Genomic DNA, 12,114 nt, shown 5'->3' on the forward strand with positions numbered 1-12,114 from the left:
AAACTATCTGCAGTCAATCAATTCTGCAGTGATGTGCCTTAATAAAGTTATCAATAGAAAAGAGTGTCACGTTAAAACAAGGCTTAAGCCATCAGAAAAAGTTAGTAAGTCATGTGATACGAAATAATATTTATGATATTCTGATAAATAATATAATGATAAAGCACTATTTGTATTTGAATCCCACCTCCAAGTCTAAATTGAGTCTAATAAAAATGTATTAAATGGTCCGGCTGCAAATAAACAGTGGAAGGTCCATTTGTGCTAAAATGCAAATATACTCCCATATCCTCCTCTTAGTTGCTTTGAAGCATCTTTACTCAGCCTCCCCCAGCGTGGGAGGTCAGATCAGAGGCACGTCTGTATCAAATGCTTTACAGCCTCAGGCCAGGAATTCTATTTCATATTTACACTAAACAGGATGTGCAGTATTCTGTGCTTTCATGTTGAAAGGATTTATTACCAAGTCCCACAGAAGCATCTTTGGAAAAATATTGGCTCAAATTCAATTGATTCAGTCAGTACTGCAAAGTTAAAGATAATCCTGTATATCGGTATTGGGAAATAATGGTTATAGATTGACTGTATTTTACTGCCTGCGTTTATTAAGCTTCTATTTGGGGTATAAAAATACACCTGATACATTGTTGTACACTGAATAAACCGACAGTCATATGAAACTATTTTTTTACTTTGCTCTGGACCCTCTGGTAGTAATCTGGAGCACATCTGGAGCTTTCTATGGGCCTCACTTCATGGACAGAAGTGATGGTACAAGATGCATTTGACAGAATGAGGAAGCATAACTCAATAGGATGAGTGTAATTAAGTGCGAGAATGTGTTTTCCATCCAACTGGGCTAATGAGATATACATTTCCACATTTTACACATCGCAATGGTTTTCTGACACACAAGGACCCGAGCCGTGATTTTTTTGTGTGGGTGTGTGCAATTATTCTGCTGTTATTATTAGGAGTCGTAATTCTTCCATCATTATTATACTTACTCTTATTATATATATATATATATATATGCTTTGAATGTGTTGTAACTCTGGTTTGTCGTTCATTCTGTACACATGACATCTATGGACAGAGGATGTCGCATGTGTACAGATTGTAAAAACCTCTGAGGCAAATTTGTGATTTTGGGCTATACAACGTAAGTTGAATTGAATTGGCACAGTAGTGTGTGTACTGTCACCGTGTGTATGTGGCAGTCGTCACATTTGTTTGGTGATCTGATATGACGTAAGAACACCCGAGGAGTTAGATTACATCATGTTTGGATTGGACATCCTATGGATATTTAAAACTATCGGAGGGCTGTCACCCACTGTGAGGAGGAAACAATGACAAAGATTTAGTCAGGAGGCATTTAGCTGACACAAAATCTCTATCAGGACCAGATGATTTGAAGGCAGGCAGGTTGAAAAATCCAGCAGGAAAGAGCAGGTTTTACATATCGCTCAGGCTTATGAATTGGAATTAAAGGGACATTCAGCATCTAAACAACATTTTCTTTCCAACTACATACACTTGAGTTTTATTGACTTTCAGCTATGAAGCAGAAAATGTCCCCATAAAATCACCATAATGGCTGTCTGAAGTGTGAAGACAGTAATTCACCGTCCCTGGAGCAGCTCCAGCTGTTGTCTCTTGGTGCCATCATCATCACCACAGTCTGGTGGTACATACATTTGATTTTCAAAGTTTTTTTTACATTTTTTGTTAAGCCAAGCTAGCTATAGCTGCATCCTTCCATCAATGGCCATGTTGTTTGTGTGCAGCAAACATCTGTTGCCTGGTGGCGTAGAATTGTAAATGAAAAGCGAAGAGAAGAGGTTAATCATTTTAGTGCAGGGCTCCCCAGAGCTTTAAATTGAAAACAAATGGAGGTGGCAGCAGCTCAGTCTATGAAAATCACAATGCAATGGATTTCATGTTGCTTTAGATAAGCCATCTCATAGACTGAACATTTATTTCTCTTTATTATGTTCCATAGTTCTGTGTCAGTCTAACTGTTAGCAGGATGAGAACTCAATGAAATGACCAAATTCACATCATCCCTTTCACAAACATACATTTAATTGTTTGTCGGTCCAAAAAAACTCAATAAAATCCACATCTTTGGCAAAATTCCTTAATATAATATATTAATTTATTTTTTTAATTATTTTAGACTATTCCCTTTTAAAAGCAAAGACATTCATATACAGTTAAGACAATACATGCCACCAGCAGGCATCTACATGGTCAATAGACAATAAATACAAACACAACACAATAACTCCTTCCTTTAAAACCAAAAAAGTGTTACATGTCGGTATCAAAAACACATGAAATTTCCTGTCATCAAATACCTGAAGGGACAATATCTTACCATATTAATAATTATGTTTAAACCCACTTCAGTTTGTTAGTCTAGGTGTTACATTTTTCAAATATTGAAATTAAAGTTTGGACACTGTGGCGTTCATTTAGTAACTTATGGTCAAATTTAAGTAAGTAAAATAGATGATATAGTACGACACCCTTTAGGTTCAGTTTCTATTTTACAGTGTTCCATTGGCCGCAGAAAAAACGCTCTATGCTAAAGTCTTCATGCAATCAATTCAACTTGTAACCTCCATTGAGGCTTCTGTTGTATTGAGAGGCATCGTGAATCAAAAATGGAGTCACTGCAGCAGATTGTGTTAAATAATAAAAGCCAATAGCAAGGCAGCCACAGTGTGTGAGTAGTGCATGACATTCAATAATGTTGTTTGGTAATGCTGCTACCAGCAAAGACCCCATGTTAGACTGCATCACAGCAGATACATTACAAAGTGGTTCTTCACTCTTATGTCCATCTGTTTTGCCTTATTGTTGAATAAAGTGGTAACTATTATAGAAGTCTTGAAACCTTGTAAATACGTATTCCAAATGGAGCTGTGGCGTCTGTGAATGTTTATTGTAGCTTCCTGTGGACAAAACTTACAAATCCTCTTGGGAACTGAAAAACAATAATTCAGCAGCACCACTGTCATGGCCTCTTAAATATTCGCAAGAAGAGGTGTTTACAGTACTGTATGTAGACAAATACTGCCACAGTAATACACCACTGCAAAAACCACGAATGGCGACATCCGTAACGTTCAACATTAACATTTGTAGCCTCTGGGCACGAAAACAAACAGTACCACGACATCAGCATAAGTTGCATATAACCAGAATGATACAGTTATACAGACTACAGTTTTTAAGAGGTCACAGTGGAAATAATCACAAAGGCAATGCCGGGATACAGAATACTGTTGATATGGAGAAAGCTGCCGCACATCTCTGCTCCATACAGTAATCAGTGCTTCTCTCTCTAAAGCTCTGCAGATACTCATGGACCATTTGGATATTTGTCTGATATTTGTCTCTTCCCGAAACAGCATGACCAGTTACTTAATTCATTACCCTATCTGTTGAGTAATGATAAAGACATCCATCAAAGTTGCCAAAGCTACCAAAAAATCAACACCGGACCTTAAAGTAAAAAGACTCAAAATAAATACTTTGAAGCGTGTGCGCCCCAATCGCATGTTATTCCAATCGAACTCCATCTCTCTGTGTTTCACTCACTGGGCGGCAGAGGGACAAGCGGGCGCAGTCCCTCAGTCAGTCAATCTGTCCTACAGCACATCTGATTGGATGGTGTGCCAGCGAGCCGTCTCAGTTTGCCCACGACTGCACATTTCCTTCCAGTGTCCCTGTCCTGCCTCTGAGGCATCGCTGCCAATCGACACGCGACCCAGAATGCTGCTCTTAGTGTAGAGACGGCCCTGTAGATATAAAAGAGATAGCTGGATTAAACTATGAAGATTGTCGGTTACCAATATTTCAGCATATGAACATAAAACTGTGTGTCGCTGGTTGATATACAATGAATATACATTGGTTTTCACTCGCAACACACCAAATAATGCAGCTTAGTCAGTGCTCCTTGGTGTCTGACACCAACGCTCATTTAGCATAGCCTATGTGTGCGACACACCAACTCAAAGCATCAAGGAGAGCTCTGTTCCCACTCATTTCCTTAACCCAACTAAGTGGTTTTGTTGCCTAAACCTAACTTCCTGTGAAGACAGAGGTTTATTTTGAAAAGACACTATGCATGTAACACGTCGTCACTGACGCATGTAAAACTGACGCAGTACCTAGAGCGTCATAGTTTGAATCTCAGTACCACTGACTAAGCTGCACGAGAATGTGTTAGCACATAAGGGAGTTTGCCAAATAACTTCCTACCTGCATGACGATAAACTCAAGCACCAATGGCAGCTGAGCGATGTCACCAGAGGGCAGGTCAAACAGGAATGGGGCGTTCCAGACGGGGTTCGGACCGCTGGCCCCTTTGGTCTCCTTGGTACCAATTACTTTCCCATCCTGACGCAGGTTGATGACAACGTAGTGGTCTGTAGGGGGAAAAAATACATCCACAGTCGTGGTTCTGTTTCATTTATTTCAGATTTAGATGGTTCTACAAAAGTATATAAATAAATAGGAGCTGTAAAAATCATGGTTAGAAAATCAACATTTCTGGTTGTTGCTGGTGTTAATGAATGAATCTACGCTCACTGCCATCTAATGTGTTGTGTTGTTTCATCTCCACATGAAACGGTCTACACGTCTTGACCCTCTCCGAACACCTCCCTATTGTCACTGTTTATAATCTGTATCATCACTTGTAAAACATAATTTCCTTCGTGTATCCATCCGAGCATGCAAATTGGATTTACTCAAATTAAAAAGCAATGTGTAAACAGCATGTATTGGGACAGATTTTCAGGAACAATTTCATCCTGAAACAAATTACTGACCACGTAGCCTCGAACTGTCACTTTAAATGTGAGAAACCAAAACATAAAAGTTGTTTTCCTCTTGCAGAATCTCCCACTGCTTTCTCTCCTCACCAGCATCATAAAAGCAGAGCTTTAAATCAGATGCAGTGAGATATGATTCAGACAGGAGGGGAAATGACATCGGGCTGATCGGATCCTAAACTGATTATACTACAAGCCAATCAGGGATCCGGTCTGTCTGACTGTGGCGGAGGCAGTGGAGGAGAATACAGACAATAAAGACAGAGTTTTGTGAGACCTCAAGAGCAGCTTACAGTGTGAGTATAGTGACAATATTTGCAACTTGGGGATTCAAAGCCGTATGCAAATGTTTGAAAAGTCAACTGAGAAAGGGTTCAAATAAACGTATTAATTCATTCATTTAAAGCTAAGAATTTAAATGTTTTTTCCCCATAAAATACAAGAGTCAGTTCTTAAAGTGCCTATGCAGAGTATATTTTAAATGGATCACAAGACTACTTGCAAATGAGATGTTGCTCGTAGTGACTAACCAAATGAGAATTAGTACACGGCTCAGCAGTTCCCTTCAGCTCTACGGCCCATTTTAGCGTCGTTCAGCTCTTTGTTTTGTTTTTCCGCCTGCAGCGTTACTCTTTTGGTTCACTCTCTCAGCTCTCATCTTGTTTCCAGCAGCAGCAGGAAGCTGTTTTCCACATTATAGCTAGTAAATCCACTGTACATAACCTGCTCAGCATCAAACAGCTGACAGGTGAAGTTAGTGACTATAGAACATAGTGGAGCTTTAAGCAGCTAAAGAGACAAATATTTCCCTCAGCAGTCGGTGGAGAACAAAAACAGAGCTAAAATGAGAGTGAATATTGGACTTACGTTCATTAAGGGTCAAGAAATACCAAATGATTGCTACCGTTTCTCCGTAACTGCTGGATGTGTAAGTATGCAAATGTTTGCTACCAAGTTTCTTGTAGCAACTTAAAAAGGATGACATGCAAGGATTGTGTTGTAACTTGTTTCCGTTGTCTCATAGTGTCCAAAAAGTGAAGGGAAAAGTACATGTTTGACAGTTGTACTGAAGCAAATACATAAGTAGCATTGCTATTTTTCCCTCACCTTATCCAAATAGTTGTAGTTGCCAAAACTTAACAAGACCTTGTCTACAAATGTGGCACCTGTTGTTAGGTGCACCGGATCAGAAAACACTCCCATGCGGGCAATACGGCAATGACGAACAATCTATTTTTACCTGGAGCTCCTGGGATCCGTGTGAGCTTGGCCAGGTTCTCAGCCTTTCGGACCATCACCTTGATGCGCTGGGCCGGTGTCTGGTACTGCAGCAGGATGAACAGCTGGCCCAAAGCCCGCGGCACGCACACCGAGCTCTTCCTGTGACCCAAAGTTTCCTGGGAACTCACACTCTGAGGGTGCAGGAGAGAGAGATTTTTAATGTGAGAGATCTAGCAAGAGGGGGAAAAATGTCTTTCACTTGAATGAGTTTTTCTGCAACTAAAATAAATTCCGTTTTTATTCATGAGGCAACTTGGATTGACCTGCCTGAGGAGCTCAGCTGGCCTGAAATCACTTACAGTTGATCTGTAATATTGGTTATATGTATAGCTGTCAGGGTTAAGCATTGTGTTGCCAATTTCCCCACCCATCCTATAATAATACAGACATTCATGCACAGAGGCACTCTGGACAAAAGTAATAGCTAATGTGTACGTATGATGATGATTTGCATCTGATTTCATGTCACATCTCATCAGCTTGCATTGTTTGAGGTGCGGTGAGTCACCGCCTCCCGTCAGCAGGCTGAGCGTCTTCTACGAGGCCGGGTAGCAGAGTGTGAAGGCGGTTTCATCCAACAAGTGAGTTTCGGTTCACTGCCTCTGTCTGTCACGAGCACTTCGCCCTCAGAGAGTGTCACTCACACTTACACAGGAGAGATGTCAAACCAACCTTACAGCGATGGCAAGATTTGTTTTTCAGGGATGTTTTTAGAGGACGTTTTTCAACCTTTTCAGCAAACTTTCCAGCTGATACCGGTCACGTCACACACCGTTTTCAGCTTTCTAATAGTAAAACCTCAAACATTTTCAACATTCATTTTGGTGTCGTTGCACATTCATCATGCTAACCTTCAGTCCTGTAGAAGCCATCTCTTCACTACTGTGTACCGGAATACCTTATGACGATTACATTTGTTTATTCATATATATAAAATTCCCTTTATATTCCCTTTATAAGAGTCCCTTTAGAAAACCTCTCATTTTACTGCAGCGGATTCTGACACTCTGCCCCACCCAGTGCTGGTTCTGGTTCTCCTGTGACCTCCTTCCTTCTAACGGGTTTAGGTGAAATGTTAATAAACACTTTTTCTGTATTAAACCAGACTATGATCTTTCGAAAACAACTGAAATACATTGTTAGTAAAAATATGTTGGGTATCAACATTCTTTTTTCAACTTTCCAGTTACGTTAATTAACAACATTTTCTCATTATGTTAAAAAAAGCTGTCATCAGTTCTGTCATCACTTTGTGCATCCCTAATTATTCATGACTGACAACAGAAAGCTGAGGCTTGGGGCCATTTGCAGAGAATGTTGTAATGTTGTATGTCCTGACAATCAATAGCAGCCCTGTCGTGATCATACCCATTTTGTGCTAAAATGCACGGTCCTTAAATTGCTGCCACGTCATGCCCCCTATTCCAATGACACGTCGAAACGAGGGATGTATTGCAGATGGTTAATCATCAATACTTCGACCTGGTCCCATTACACTGATTGCAAAACCCGGTGCTTTACTATGAATCCAGAAAACGCCGACATTAAGAGATGGAGTCCCGTTATCCGGATTGCTCCGTGCAGCCCGAGCTCTTTTCACAGCAGCCTCCTACTCCACACCCACACAGTGACACACACCTGGCAGCTGCTTTCATTGAGAAAGAGGAAGGTTATGGTGTGTGTAAGTGTGAGGATGAACCACACATGAACATTAGAGGAGACGGAGTTAAGCACATCTGACTTAGATTTTCACATTATGTGCAACATAGAAAAAATCTTTGGCAAAAATCACTGTGACTGACTGAGTAATGTCCACTGAAACAACAGGGACCCCCCCCCACACACACACACACACACAAAAGGCAGATATTTATGCCCTCTGGCAGTGTTTCAACAGAACTGCAGAGGGCATGGCGTGGGCGCGCTGCCAATTTGCTGCACTCTGCTTGTTTGCTCTGCAGTCGCTACCAACAATGTCACCGTGACTAACAACAGTGGAAAAACGGCTAATGGGAGACCTGATTAGACGCTACATTCCTTCATGGATAAAACATGATAGGTGCCATTTATAGGCATGCGTGCGTAGTTTCTTATCCATTAAATCAACTAAAAAATGTTTGTTAAAATTTATTTTGAAAGAAATCACGTAGTACATCCACTAAAATCAGGGAGAGCAGCGCATACACTCAGTGCTCCAAAAAGTTGTTTAAATTTCTGCAATTAAGATCGCGACACAACCGTCTCAAAAACTCAAAGATCTCAAAACCAGTACCACTTCAATTGACATGTGTCTACAGTCTGTGCTAAATCTTGATCGTATCTGACAGGACCCAAAAGAACCTGAGAAAACACCTCATAACATAAGAAATACAAGCCACATCTTTAGCCAATCAAATTACTCTACTGATTTACTGATTAGAGATCTTTTCATTTGAAGCAATAGTTTGAGAAAAATCCCGATTCACTTTTTTTGCTGAGTTAGATACATAGACTGTATATACGAAGTGGACGTAGTCACCGTGACGTCACCCATTGGTTTGTGGAAAGCTCTTTGTGCTCTTTGTGCTCATTGCAGCTCTAAATTCATCGCCAATCTGCGTTCTTTATCGTTTTTGACTAATGTTTTCCACTACGCTCTTTGCTTTTAAAAGCTTATAATTGCATACATCAAATGAACGAAACCACGCAATCGCTGTATACCTTTTTCAGCTTGCTTTTGGTCGGGCTGAGCTGCTTGGTGTAGGTGCTGGTGGTGTCAGGCTCCCAATCCATCTGCTCACAGGGCAGCTCCACCACCCCCAGCGCGGCCTCCCTCAGGCCTGAGAAGTCCCTGCTGTAGACAGCGAGTCTCAAGGTACAGCCGCGCAGCTCTTCCACGGAGCCCACTTGCAGCACGAAGCTCTGGCCGTGGAGGTCGGGACTGAGGCTGCGGCGCCGAGAGGCTCTCTGCTGAGGGGTGGGGCAGAGGGGAGGAAGGCTGACCCGGACAAACACCCCGGTGCGCCTTCGACTGGCCCCCGAGAGCCCCAGGATGTTGACTATCAGGGTGCCACAGGACGAGGAGAAGAGCATGGAGAAGTGAAGGAGAGGAGCTGGCTTGGAGGCGATGGAGAGAGAGTTAGAGCCATACTGTGAGAGACAGGGCACCCCCTGCTGGGCGGGAGCGCTGGCAGCAACAGCAGTCAGTCGACTGCTCTCGCCGTAAAGAAAATTGACGCCGCTCACGGTGCTGCGTCGACCCATCGCCCGACGGGACCTGGACACCAGGCCCAGCTTGGTGAGGGAGGGCAGGGAGGCTCTGCCGTGACGCGGGGGCTTGCTGGGTGAGCAGGGAACCGCCGGGGTGCTGAGGCGCCGCATCGGGAAAGAAGAGCCAGGAGATTGCACCAGCTCAGCTGATCTGGTAGGGCTGTGGTCAAAGGGCAGGGCGGTGAAGTCGTCCTCAGAGGGAGAAGAGCTGCTTTTAGAGGAAGGGAACTCCAGCACGTCCCCCTCCAGCTCCTCGTACTGCTGCTTGACAGGCTGGGTGCACGGAGACGGAGTCAATGTCACAGTCACCCTTTCGGCGGGATGAGGAGACAGGAAAACGGCCTCCTTGTCCTCCAATGAAACACTCTTCCTCCTGCGACAGCAAAGGATGCAGCCGAAAACCAGGCAGGAGCAGAACACAGCCAGACCCACAGCCAGCAGGATCTGCAGGTGAACTAGACAGACAGAAAACAAAGCAGTCACAGATTAATTCATATTCTGTTTGTGGGGCTCATGAGGAGAATGAGTGAAAAGTGAGCAGTTGGGAGAAAGAGAAGGAAAACAAGGAAAGAGATATATAGAGAACGGACAAAAGACAAAACTGTGCCAAACTAACAAATCAAATCAGTTTTGCAAAACAATTTTTCAGGTTCAGGTTCAGGTTCAGGTTACTTTTATTGACATTGAGTACAAGAAAAAAATGTCATCACAGCCAAATTCATTGCGAAAGATAGGACATCGTGTTGTGTCTGCACTCTGCGTCTTTGATGAGATTAAAGAGGAAACGTCTCAGGGTTGTAATCATAATTGTATAAATGGCATTGTCACAGTTGCTGCTTTGATCCAAAGCAGGAGCAGAGCACATGCAATGCGTTGGTGACAGTTTCCCTGATAATCAAATTGTGTGTGTGTGTGTGTGTGTGTGTGTGTATGTGTGTGTGTATTTCTGTTCATCATTGGAGCATCTTACACATTCATGGTCAGCATTGTGACAAATAAACTGTATAAGTTGAATAAAACATTTTACCACACATTGCCACTGTACATATTCTGTATACGAGTAGAAGTGTATACACCGTTATATCGAAAATTCAAGTCACAGATAACATTATGGCTGCACCATTACATAAAATGCAATGCATTTTTTCATTCGTATTTCCCTGAAATTGATCCCTTTAAAAAAAGGAAAAAAATGAATTATTTATTTTAATTTCACAATAAAGTTTTGTGGGTAGCCGTGTATAAAATAATGACTGAGCTGCCCGAGTTACTGAGATAGAAGCAGTTAAAGCGGAGCTCCGATGTCCATTTAGCATCATATAATGAGGGTGTGAGGTTGGATGACTCATGCATCACACGCACTGGTGGGTGGAGGCAGCTTCAGCCGGTGACCATCACAAGGAAAACATCCAGCACTGAGAGTGAAAAGCTGCATGACTTGATTTTTTTTTTTAAAGAAGACAAAAATACTAATAACATTTCAAATGCATAACTTATTAGGGAGGAATGCTATGATGTTTTTCCCCTGAAATATAGGCGGATGTGTAGGTGCACACCATCTGTGATAGGAATACATGTGTTTAATCTGGAGAGTTGAGAGAATGCTGCTCCAGCTCCAAGAGCGGGAGAGAGAGAGAGAATATGTTAAAAAAAAAAACACAAAACACTAATCTCATCTCATTACCTGAGGGATGTGTTCCAATAACTACCAAACATCTCATCACAAGACACTTATCAGAGACTTAAAGCACTCTGCACGAGGTGCATGCTTGCAGATACAAACGTGATCACTATCAAAGCCAGTGAGTGCTACCTATCAGTGCAGGTCCATGTCAGCCCCGTCTGTGCTGGAACAGGCAGCTCCTCAGACAGCCTCCATTAAGAGATGAAAAGCACAGCAGGGCTGAATGCAGCAGTGATGTCAGAAAATAAAGGCTGATGGGATCACTCCAAAAACTATGACTCAGCCTGGCCAGCCAATGGACATGATTATAGATCAAATGAGGTAATGGTCCAAAACCTATAGCTGTGCCCATTCAGCATGCTGTCTATTTAGTTATTGTGGTTGTCCTGATAGACTTCACTTACTTAGGGACACCTTCCGAATGATCTGCAGCCTTCCACCACAGTCTCAGCTGTCTGAGTGCATGAACATATAAACCCCTCTCCTTTGACTTTTTTTAAAATAAAACCCGTGCTACGTCCTGAGAGTTGCCTTTTTTGTCTCTCCGTCGGCAATGGGATACACAAGGAAGCAACAATTTAAAACAAACTCGCCATGCAGAGATTAAAAAGCGGAAGCAGTGAGAGTGAAGAAGACTTCTTACCTCCCAGAGTGTACTGCGACATGTTCCCATACAGTTTGATGTGTGTGTCTGTTGAGTCAGTGCGAGCGCAGTTTGTGAGCGCGGTCCATCGCCAGTGCGTAGGGACCCGGAGCCCTCCAGCCAATGGCTTTCATCGGGTGAATGAGCTTTTTATTTCAATCGCACTGATTGTGCGTCGGAGGCAGGAAGGGTTCACTGCCTCAGAAACAGTGCTGCCGCCAGTGTTCCGCTCTAATTCGGCCTTACGGGTCTTCAGTGACAAGTTGACAAGTTGACAACATGACAAGTTATAGAAAACAGTAATACCACACAATAGATAAAACAGCCGCCATCGACTAATTGGGACACAAAAAAGGTATATGTGTCAACAATAATTTATTTTTCTTGTGGCGCGTCATCCCAGC

At 42.5% G+C, this 12,114-nt stretch overlaps 1 protein-coding gene across 1 annotated transcript; it reads right to left on the minus strand.

The window, feature by feature from the left end:
- Positions 1-3,662: 3,662 nt before the first annotated feature.
- LOC306696530 (synaptotagmin-5) lies at positions 3,663-11,732 on the minus strand (the record flags this gene model as incomplete). The annotated part of the gene is made up of 5 exons (XM_079160183.1): positions 3,663-3,812; positions 4,279-4,445; positions 6,094-6,265; positions 8,835-9,838; positions 11,711-11,732. The coding sequence occupies 5 exons, from the start codon at positions 11,730-11,732 to the stop codon at positions 3,663-3,665; spliced, it is 1,515 nt and encodes a 504-aa protein (XP_079016309.1).
- Between the last annotated feature and the right edge of the window lie 382 nt (positions 11,733-12,114).

The sequence above is a fragment of the Pholis gunnellus genome (genome assembly GCF_910591455.1).
Source record: "Pholis gunnellus genome assembly, chromosome: 1".
NCBI classification, from domain to species: domain Eukaryota; kingdom Metazoa; phylum Chordata; class Actinopteri; order Perciformes; family Pholidae; genus Pholis; species Pholis gunnellus.